Here is an 11,749-nt window from a genome sequence, read left to right as displayed (position 1 = left end):
ATATATATATATATAATTTGAATGAACAGAAGATCAATTTTTAAATTTTTAAGATGAGAGGAAAATTTATTAACTTCAATGAACATTTTTGGGAAAATGTCATATGTTTTTCCATTTGCAGCACAACTTCTTGAAGTGTACTCTTAATAGATACTCTTTGAATAACTTATTTCATCTTGATATTTATATAAAATGATATTTTTTAATTATAATAGATATGTGGCAAGAATTTATATATGATTAAACTACCTTATAGTAGCATTTTTACATATCCTCTTTCATAAGAACAATTTTAAAGTAAATATGGTTATTGTGTTATATTTAACAGTCGTCAGAATTAGGGCTTAAGGAGAGAATCGTGGTATCCAAGAATGTACTCGTCTATGACGTCCAAGATTGCATTTTGGTTTCAGAAGAGCCAACAAAGCTAGAGCAGCTCCTAAAACCGACACACCGCACAAGGCGCCGGCAGTGATGTCGTGAAGAGGTGTACCGTCCTTTGGAGATTTAGCTGCAAGTAGCAAAAGACCAGCACAGCTCAATGCTGATAGTCCAGCTAAGCCGAGTCCTGTCCAGGTCCTTCGCAGACTTCTGCATGCGCCTGCTAAAGCGCAGCAGGCACCGCAACCGACTGCACTGTCAAAGTAATATCTAAAAATAACAATGTTCTATTAAAAATGTCGATTATAAAATTATTTATGTATATAAAACACATGCTTCTAAAATGTTCTAATTATTGTTCTATTTGAATAAAACTGATATCAAACATCAGAATTTTTATTCGAAAAGTTCTCTTTTTAAAAAATAATAAGTACTTATAAGATAAAACATCAGAAAGTATTATATTGAAGATTATTATTATCTTTGAAATTTATATTTCAAGTTTACGTATCTTTATGCACTTTTTTGCGCTCAATTCTCATTAATACTCTTTAATAAGTTTATTTTAAATTTTCAAGAGTTAATTTATTAAAATCAGAAAAAAATCTTTTATACCTTCTTCCTTGCGACCAGGATAGGTACAAGGCAAGGCCGCATGTGAGGAGACCGACTAATATGAGAAGTATTGGTGCGCTCTTTCTATCACTTTTTTCCATGCCGCTCGCCAGAGTCGTATTCGCGTCGCTATTTGGTGGAGATAATGGTGGTACCTAATACGAGAAAATCTTTGTTAAACTAATGATTTTTTTTTTATCTCTATTGTATCATTATCTGTTTAGTATCACTTACGACAGCGGTTCGAGCTAAAAATGCGCTTTCTACACTTTGATAATTTTTCTTATCAGCGGGTACCATCTGATATTTGGGCGATCCGGACATCATCGGCATGGACTCGAGGCCGTTTTCTGTATAAGCATAGCGAGGTGGCGGCTCATGACTCATATTCATTAAATCAACTGGGGCAGTGCCAACATAACGAAGCCGACCACAATTATTGGCTGGACAAAGATCCTGCTGTCGGGACGAATTCTCCAGCAGAGGAAGACATCTGCGAGCTGATGATTCCTTATTAGGTGTCGAAGTCTGAGGTCCTATAGGCGAGAAGACTCGCTGAGGTGTGTTTTGAGGAGTTGTGCGAGTTGGAAAAGTGCGACCTAATAAAAGTAACAGAAAAAAAAATTTTTATTTTAAAAATTAATTAATATGAAATATGATTAACAACTTATGAAAGTATGATATCTGAAGAAATTATATATTTTTAATTTTTAAGCATATTTCTCTAAAATTTTGTTACTCTCTGTCTTCTGACGAATTGAATCAAAGTTTAATTTATATAATATTTATTTATTATCGTGTCGTAAAAAGATTATTTATTATCATATTATGAGGATCGAAGAGGACAATGCAATAATAAATGTCGGACCATCCGGAGATCCGCCAGGAGTAAGTGCCCTTCGTTGCGGTGTGCTGATTTGATTGAATGATTGTTGCCTCTTCGGTGATAGTGTTCTCTCTTCGGATCTGGATCTCGGTTTTCTGGGTGTAGATAATATTTCGTGTAATTTCTGAGTAGCTAAATTATTCTTCGGTGACATCGAGAGTTCTTGCATGTTTCTCTCCGGAAGTGCCGGCGGAATCTCTTCTTGCAAAGGTACTCTGACGTAACGACCTGTTGCAAATTGTACAAATTTGAATAATAATTCATATGTAATAATATATTAATAATTTATATCAAATAATCGAATAATTTTTATTAAAAATATTTTGACTGTATAATATTAGCTAAAAGTATCAGTCAAGAAATTAGTCAAAAAAACCAGTTTTAATCGTAAATACCCTTTGAAATCAATTGCAAAAAATTAAACAAATAGTTTGGCTTATGCAGCTCAACGACTATCATATTTTGTTGTAGTTTTAAATAAATAATTCTTTTAAATAAGTAAGTGGATTCGAATAAATGTTTATTAGAATTTTATAATACATAAAGAAATTTAATTTAATACTACTTTCTTCTCAAATTCTTAAGTAAATACTGCAATATGAAATTTTACATAGGAATTAAGAAAAAATAAATTAAATAATAAAATAAACAATAAAATTAAATAATTTTAAAATTAATAAAAAAATTGTATTCAAAATTTATATAGATACTCAAAGATGTAATAATGAAATCTATGAATTTTATATATTTTTTGTAATAACTTTTGAAATGTGATCCAATAAGGTAATAATGACAAATAATGACAAACACGATGATAAACATGAAGAAAGGCTCTTATATTTCTGAAACTAAAGTTAAAAGTTGAATTACCCTGCGGAGTGTTGATATGTCGAGATGGCGATTTTGCATTACTCCATTGCGAGTTGTTTTCTTGATAATCTTGATCACCCGGTATAACAGCATATCTACCGGCATTGCTACGACATGTCCGCGTCTGCGGCCCTCCTCGATCGTCTTGGTTGGTTGCTGGCGCGGAACGTTGTTGCACCTGCTGCTGTGGAATGAACTCATACCTCGACGAGTTCCTGCGCGGTAACTGATTCCTCTCCGCCTCGTCCTGCTCTATGTATTCGTATCTTGAGGACTGGTTGTAAGTCACGCGAGATTCCTCCACCGGAAGACTGGCGTATCTCCTGTGCGTGGGGGCCCTGTTACCCTCCAGATAACAATACCGATCCCGCGACTCGCGGACGTCTAGCGTTGTCTCTGGCGGAGCTTGGAAGGCCGGATTGCTCTGACCCGCGACGTGACATTGCAATTGCAACGGCGGCGGAGGCGGCGGCAAATCGTCGCTTCCTTGAAATTGCTGTGGCGGCGGCGGTAGGTCGTTAACATGATCGTCCGGGATGTACTCCGATTGACGGCAAAATGACGGATTCGTGTAGCAATGCACCGGCACCGATTCAGGTGGCTGAGCCATGATTGCTGTTCGTAGCTATCTCATCGAATGATGTGTATTTCGCTTTTCGATAAAAAAAGAAAAATAGACATTTTTGCGATGCAATCTTCGCAATGAGCGTTGGGAAACTTAAAAGATAAAAATTATTGTAAATAATTAAAAAGAGAAAATGGTCAAAATGAAGAAAGAAAGAAAATGAGGATGAAAAAAATGATTAAGAAAAGAAGATGATTAAGAATTAAGTCGTGCTAGTATGATTCTAATGAATAAATCTGGCATTAACTCGTAGAGATAAATTGAAAGTTAAATGGTTAAATCTGAGACGTTATTAGCTAAATAAGTAGTACGTTTAACAAAGATCTAAATAACTACTTGGCGAATTTTTATGGGCTGTCGTCAGTTCCGTTTAAATAAAATATTCTCTAAATTCAAGTGCAAAATATGATAAGAATTAATAAATATTTTGCTTAGCAAATTTCATTTATAATAATTGATTCGAACTTTTTGCGACAACTTTTAAAATACTGAATATTTAAAAGTAATTACAGGCGTGTTAGATCTTCAAGATTTATAAATTAAATTATTAAATACCATGTAGCACTGATAAATCTCACCGATATTGTTGACAATCTTTTTTATGATCACAATTTATTCTCTTTTACGAACACGCACAAATTGATGAATCTTTTAAACACTGTGCATTAATTAGAAATCAAAAACATCCAAAATCGCTAGGATTTAAGATCGATTGACAAGTATAACTAACATACTACTGACATAAATAGGAGATCGCCAAGTCTCCAATGCGAAATTCACTATTTGGATTGATGGCGAGTCAATTTCGCATATCAATTTGCAAATTGTTTTACACATCTTATATATAAATTTCAAAAAATATTGTTACACATTTACACAAATTTCTAATACATCCTTTTTTAACTTAAGAATTAAATAGCATTATCACACACCAATTGAAGTAATCACTCAATTTCTTTGAAGAACACAGCCATTAAATTAGGATTATAATATGTATCGAAATAATGACGAATTTTTAATAATGTCACTTATATAAGAATGCGTTTTTTGACTGAAATTAATAATAAATTTTTAATTTCTAATCTTAATTAAAAAAAATAAAGATTAATTCTTTGTGAACAGAATACAATATGTTGGCGCGTAAAAGTGTTCGCCAAGGATGCGCATTTCATTCTCTACGCGATGTGCTCACGACCGTTGCCTTCGTTAAACTGTCTCGCAAGTTCCCTTAACAGCAGATGCGCAAAGGGCGTTTCTCCATGCGTTCCCTCGTATCTGCGCGTATATATGCGACTGCTCGGGGGGGTTGTCACGGAGGGGTTTCACGTAATACGGGCCCGGTGTCCCTTCATAGAGTGGGGGCCCTTCAACTATAATATGCTTCGCCCAGGGTTTCGACCGTTGCTTCTTTTCGACTGTTGTTCGAGTAACTTTTCTGATGATGTAATTTAAACTTTAAATGCCTGCCAAAGAATGCGTTTATCATTGGACTAAATTCGAGATTTTCTCGATTTAATATAAATGTTTATGCAAAATCCGTGACGTTCTTGAACATTCTATTAAATAATCATTCGCTTATTATAGTAAATACATTTAAAAAATGCTTGAAAGCAACAAACATATTTTTCTTTCCATAATAAATACAAATGTTTAAACATAACATGCATTTTTTTTCAAAAAGGAAATAAAAAGCTTTGAAAGAAACGATGTTAAAAATAAACCTTGTACTATTATGTTGCCCTAATTATTTATTATGTTCTTGTGGATTTTAATATCTATTGTTTACTTCAAATTACTTTATCTTAATTTTCATACATATTTTAATACATACATAATATAAAAACATTTTTTAATTTATAATAAAGGTATGTAATTATATGCTTGTATAAAATAAAAAACGACTGCAATTTAGATTGTCATGGAAAGAACTCAGATTGAGGATACCATAGTTGATTTTCTGGGCAGCTGCCACGACCGTTGAGACGCGTGCCCCGATAAAGTAACAGCTGCTCCAACACAAATGCATTTCGGTCGCAAACACGTTGTACGCCTTGTTCGCTCTTACCGAGTATCGAGTATATGTTTCTCGTACCGGCACGTTAACGGCCAAAAAGTCACTTTAATGAAAGGATTCGAAATTCGGCGCGCTTGGCTCGTACGACGGAAACGCCAAAAGTACGCATTTCGGGGCATTTTTACAAATAAATACTCATGTGAAAGTACAGAGAAAACGAGGAGATATCACAAGAGAAACCAGATCGATCCTCTGATCGACATATTTTCACGCTCGAACTGTTAATCGAATTGTTTTGCGATTTACGGTAAGTAATTTCAGAATCTTTTATCAAACATTTCTCCAGGTAAAACACAAAAGTAATATATCATAATAGTCATCATGATTTTATTTATTATTTTAAGTTTAGTTATAAATAACTAATAAAGTCATGATGACGCCTTATGATTTATTATAATTCTATGTTCTATCTGGTCTTTGTTTTTTGAAGAAATTTGAAAATTTCTAAAGGCTCTTTATTTTCACATAAATTTTTCGTGTTAATGACGCATGAGAAACAATAGTTGATGAGCTTATTCTCTATATTTACATCTTTAAATAAATCTAGATATATGTGACTATTTATGAATTATTTCTTGTGATTGTCATATATTTTCAAATCTATAAAATATGATACTAGATATTATATCTTTTATTTCAAATAATAATGCCAAGCAAAGCAAGCAACAACGTCTAACTGTATCTCTAATGCACGTCCTCCAACTTGTTCCACATGCAACAAATCATGCATTGATCGTGATTATCTCTATGTGTACGGAGTCACGCACTAGAATTATATGATTTTTTGCAAATCTTTCTAAAACGCGACTTCGTCCGCTTGAACGAGTTTGCGGTTCAATCAATGTTGCAGGAAGTTCGATGTCTTCAATGCCAACGTTCGATTTTCTCGAAAGCGCTTCATAATTTTTGCATAAATAATTTATTGACGGCAGAACGATTTTGCTGTAACATCGTGAAAGTTCTCTCTTTCGTTTAATTTAATAGATTGTTGCGATCTGATGAGATACTGTTATGGTGAATTGTGCAAGTTTGTTTACTAGCTTTATTAAACTATACTTTCTTGATTCGTCTTAATTATACAGCGACATTAATAACAATAATCCTGTTAGGATCAGTTAAGCAATCGCATTAGGTAATTTTAGTCCTTATCCAGCCATGATTATTATCGTAAAAAAATATTGAAGAAATTTTGAAGAGAGAGAATGGTACGATTTTATCTCTTATATTCTATCTACTTTTAGTTTACTACTTTAAGGTTATGCCATATTAGATAGAAATTTATGATGCTTACATAATAAAAAATATATTTATAACTAGTTTCACTATAAAAGAAAATTAATAACTTTTAATTGACTATGATAAAATTTCTCTGTAATTAAAAGCGATGAATATTAATTCAAATATCGTTCTAACTTAGGATTATTAATAATCATGATGGTCAATTTGGTTATAATAAATGATCTCGATATTTAAAATAATTTTAATAGAAATTTTTTTTGCGTCAGTTCTTGGCTTATTCGGTCATAAAACTATGCTCGAAAGCATCAAATTAAAAAAAATATAATTCTTTCATATTTATTATAATTTAACAGTAACAATTGAAAGATTTTGTACTGTTTCTTCATTGTTTTACGCATTTCTATGAGAATTCCGTCGGAATGTAATCTACAGATGATCCATTGAAAAGGTCGTATGCTGAACTCACGTGTTTCTGTAGCTAACAATAAAGGTTGACTCATGCGCTAAGATCCTGGGATACGTTTGCTCTCTGAGAAGTTATCTTCGATTATAACGGGACTTTCACACCAAGTGGAAGTTTTCGTTAGAGACAAATAATTATTATTCTAAAAAGTCATACTTAAGTCATACTTAAATACATAGATTTTCGCTATGATAATGTATTAACATTTTGCTCTTTTTTTTTATTAAAATATTCAAGTATACAACAAAGAAATTTCATTACTTAAAAAGTAATTATTTTTATATTTTTCTTCTGTTTTATTCATGCTTTCATTGTTTTTTCTTGCATATTTGCACGTATAACAATGTGATATATGATAAAGAGAAAATGCAAGATAATATCTATCTCTCATTGCCAAGATCGTTTTGCCACGCAAGTATGAGACGTCGATGATGTGAACAGGATTTAATGCTAGTCAAAAGTACGCGCTTATCCGACGCTGTTCTATGTTGTCCCTTTCACTGCAAGTCGGTTGCGTGGGAGGCTCGTTCAGTATTTCATAGCAATTTCAACGAAGACTAGTCTTCATAGTTCAGTCACTACTCAAGTACCGCGCGCGAATGATCGTTTATCAAGCCGTAAGTTCAATGCTATCAAAATACAATATCCAAAAATGTGTTCTCCGAAAGTTGATTGAACCAAAATTAATTCTTGACACGGAAAAAGTATGTGATCCATATACTACCATCAGTACATATTTCATAGACAAGTTTGCTAATAAAATAAAATTTGTAAAATTTAATTATTACTTATGTAATTATATTTTGTTAGATATGCATTTTCACATTTATATGTTTATGAACATAAAATTGATATAAAATTAATACAAATTAACGTTATAAATGTTAATTATCTCATAATATTTATAAGAAATGTTTTGTATGATATAGTATGTTAATAAGATTAATTTTTTTTATTAAAAAGGTTATATAACCGATTATTACATGTAGTAAATATTGAAAAATAATTTAGATTTGTAAACTTTGATAGCAAAATTAATATTATTTGGATCAAATATTTATAAAATTTAATATATAATTAAAAATAGTATAATTCTCAAAAATTTGATATTTAATTTCTCAAATTTTATATGTTATATAATATTGTAATATTGAATTATACAATATTGTAACATTGAAATAAAAAGAAAAAAACTTTACACTTTTATACAATTTTTATAGTTTATTCTTGTTATTTGAATTATTTATCTTGAAATACACATTCATTGTTCGTCAGAAATTTCACCGAAGATTCACACGGGTTGACGTGTTAATTTGACATAAAAACGAATATCAAAGAAACAGGAGCATACTTGCAACATAATCGCATTACATCTCGTAATCAGTTACATAATACTAGCACGAGAAAAAAGTAAAAGATCGACGATAACGACGCGTCTAATTCTTCAACCTATTAACTGAATCGGTCACACGAATAAATTACAATAAATATAAGCCAAATTGCAAGATAAAAACTGGTTTTGGATTAATTTAATTGCACAGCTCTGAAATAAATTCTTTGAATGTTACTTCAATTATCGCGTACAATTTCCTTTCAATCTCACGTTAGTCTGCACAACGTTTCGGTATATATATATAACGTAAAAAATACCAATCATAATGTAAAAAATACCAATTTTGAAATATGTCATTCAACGAAATCTTATTCTTTTATTTCACTTATGACAGAAATGTTTATTATGATGTGAGCTCCGTATTGCGCGAAACTGACTGCAGTCAGTCATAAGCGAACGATTGTTATTCATAGATTGCGTAAAATTTCTATCTTACAAAGTCGTGACGCGTGGAGGAAAATCTGCGGAGATCGACGAAGACTTCAATTAAGTAAAAAAGCGGTTGCTATAATTGGATGGTTGTTTTTGCAACACGGAAGTAGATGCAACTTCTTTTATTATACAAAACGTCGACTTTACCCGTTATAAATGTTCTCGATTTAATCTTGTTTCAAATTTGATTATGGATTACATATCCGTAGTATAATCATAAATGACTGTAAGATCATTGCGATCGCGCATCGTGACTCACTTGATTATTCACAATCGTTTGCGTAACTACTTACTCTTATAATCTACTTTCCAATCAAATTATTAATTTTTGTTGTGCTTAGTACATATATATTATTTTTTATACTGTTTATATGATAATAAAAATAAATTAATATATAAATAAAAAAAAATGTGGAAATATTAAAATGTCATTCAGAGAGACATTGTATTATTTTAGCTTTTAAATTAATAAAAATTGTAATAAACTATAAGAGAATTGTTTTTATATATTGTTTTATATTTAAAAAATTTGTATATTAAGTTATATATTTTTTATGTTTACATCTCGTGCAACATGTTAATTTATAAATATATTTATGAAATATTTTATCTTTATGATTCTTTTATTATATATATTTTGTAACACAGCAAGTATTTATATTTTATTAATTTTTTTTATTTGACAGTGCAAGGAAGGAAAAAATATTTTACAAACCATTTTTGGATAAGATTTATACGTCTGTGACACTGGATGATACTTTTACGGAAATATAAACTTTTAAAAATATGAGTGAGAGAGACAATGGACTGTGCAAACTTGCATGAATTGAGTTTAAGTCTCGAACAAATATGCACATACTTAATATAATTTTTTCTCTCAATTGGATCCCTTGAATTAAATTGTTGTGTAATTAAGTGTAATCGCGATTTAAGAAGACAATGACGGAGAACGTGTACGTTATCAAAGTGAAAACAAAACCACCGCTGTCATCTCTATATCCATCAGAGCGTCGTTATTCAGCGTCAACAGTTGGCGGACTGTCCTTGGTCCACTTCGGTCTCGGAACGCTGTCCCTCCTCCTGGGCACTCTCGCCTTGTCCTTGCAGGGCCCGATTTTGTTTGTTGCATGCCTAGTGCCGTTCGTGACAGGTCTTCTCGCTTGGCGACGTTGGTACATCGACCGGAACATCGCTGTTTTCTTCTACGGTAACCTCTTCTCCCTGGTAGCAGCGATCCTCTGCTTCATCGTCACGATCTTCGACGTTGCGGCAACTTCCACCAGCACCAATGGATTTGTATGGCCATTGGAGAAAATCCTTGATGCTCCGCATTATTCTCCTCATCCTTCCAAGGATCTTACAAATGATACTTACGCGGATATTATGTCGACCGAAAATCATTTATTCAACTTCACTGAAGATTATGATTTTTTGAAGATTAATTCTAGTAAATTACCTGTTGCATTCAAATCTCCCAACATCGAGTTTAACACATCGGATTTTTATATTAATGCTAAAAATCACAATGATCCCACAATGACGGAAGCGTCGTTCATATTTGAAGAAAGGATGATGATATCTAGAGAAATTTTCCAGAATAAAAACACAATGAACATTACAGAAGGATCAATGAATTTGACGAAGGAAAAAACTGAGACCTTCCGGCACAGCCATTTTGAGAACTCCATGCATACCAGAATGCTGCTGACTTTAAACGTCTTGATGGCTTCTCTTTTGGAGATCTTCTGGTCGTTACTAAGCGCAAAGATTGCGTTTTGCGGAATGATGAATCAACTGCCGGAGAACGGTAATGTCATTGTCAAATCAAAGACGACGCGGTTACCACTGCAAAAGAGAAAACCGCCAGCACCCAAACCGGACATCTTGGATCACGATCGTCGGCTGTCGGAAGCTCTTCAGAATTTGCAAGGACTCGCTGATAATGATATCGGCCCGCGATTACCATTACCGGAATCTAATAGGGAATTTAGGGAAAGAGTTGAGAGATTCTTAGAAAATCAAGCAATGGATAGAGTTGTTGAAGGTGCTTGAAGCTAACAACTTTAAAATGGACTCTAATTTTGATAGATTTTCTTAAAAATCTTAAAACATTTATAATATTTTTCATTCATATTTTTTTTCACAATGTTAGTATGATTTATTACTTTGAAATCTAGAAATATTTTGTAATATTCTTATTAAGTACTTTTTAAATTAAATCGGTGAAAAAAATCAAAGATTCTATGATTTACTTAGATACTTTATTTATTTTAAATTATGTTAAACTATAATTATTTTTTTTATATGTTAAAACAATATCAAATAACTGAAACAAAACAATTTCGAAAACACTGGAATTAACTCTCTGCTGGCAACATTATGGAATTTTACAAGAATAAAAAAGGCTCCAAGAATAAATTAAAATAAAATGAAGAAAAGATAATTTAATCCCAATTGAACAACATTTGTGAAATTTTTTGATATAATCTTACATAAAACTCATTGATGGAAAATTAAAACATACTGACTATTAAAAAATTTTTTCTTATCGCTTTTTCAAGTTTAGTTTGTTGGCCACTCAACAATCTCATCAAAAAAGTTTTTATATTTTGATAGGATGTAACATACTATTTTTTTCAAATCTTGAATTTTATAAGTTCTGGACTCGCCCTTTCTACATTCGCCGATTTAATTATTACTTTAATTACTATAGATAATGTATTATATCGATCTCAGTTTCTTCTAGCGTCTTACTACTTAATTCATTTCTT

The 11,749-nt window shown here is 31.9% G+C and overlaps 2 protein-coding genes across 3 annotated transcripts; one reads left to right on the top strand and one right to left on the bottom strand.

Annotated features, from left to right (window-relative positions):
• Positions 1-311: 311 nt before the first annotated feature.
• Positions 312-4,030, bottom strand: LOC108690391. 2 transcript variants are annotated; one of them, XM_018197652.1, is made up of 6 exons: positions 3,956-4,030; positions 2,753-3,404; positions 1,865-2,110; positions 1,231-1,595; positions 997-1,151; positions 312-651 (listed from the first exon to the last, which is right to left on the bottom strand). In XM_018197652.1, the coding sequence occupies exons 2-6, from the start codon at positions 3,360-3,362 to the stop codon at positions 345-347; spliced, it is 1,683 nt and encodes a 560-aa protein (XP_018053141.1). In that variant the 5' UTR covers positions 3,363-3,404; positions 3,956-4,030; the 3' UTR covers positions 312-344. The 2 variants fall into 2 exon arrangements, with proteins under 2 accessions (XP_018053141.1, XP_018053142.1); XM_018197653.1 differs by having other exon boundaries at positions 3,933-4,003.
• Positions 4,031-9,814: 5,784 nt separating this feature from the next.
• On the top strand, positions 9,815-11,030 carry LOC108690350. Its single transcript, XM_018197595.1, has one exon. It carries the CDS (start codon positions 9,918-9,920, stop codon positions 11,028-11,030), a length of 1,113 nt encoding a protein of 370 aa, XP_018053084.1. The 5' UTR covers positions 9,815-9,917.
• The last annotated feature ends 719 nt before the right edge of the window (positions 11,031-11,749 follow it).

The sequence above is a fragment of the Atta colombica genome, unplaced genomic scaffold, assembly GCF_001594045.1.
Source record: "Atta colombica isolate Treedump-2 unplaced genomic scaffold, Acol1.0 scaffold32, whole genome shotgun sequence".
Lineage (NCBI taxonomy): Eukaryota > Metazoa > Arthropoda > Insecta > Hymenoptera > Formicidae > Atta > Atta colombica.
Note: the sequence above shows the minus strand (reverse complement) of the source record. Positions and strands in the feature narration are given on the sequence as shown.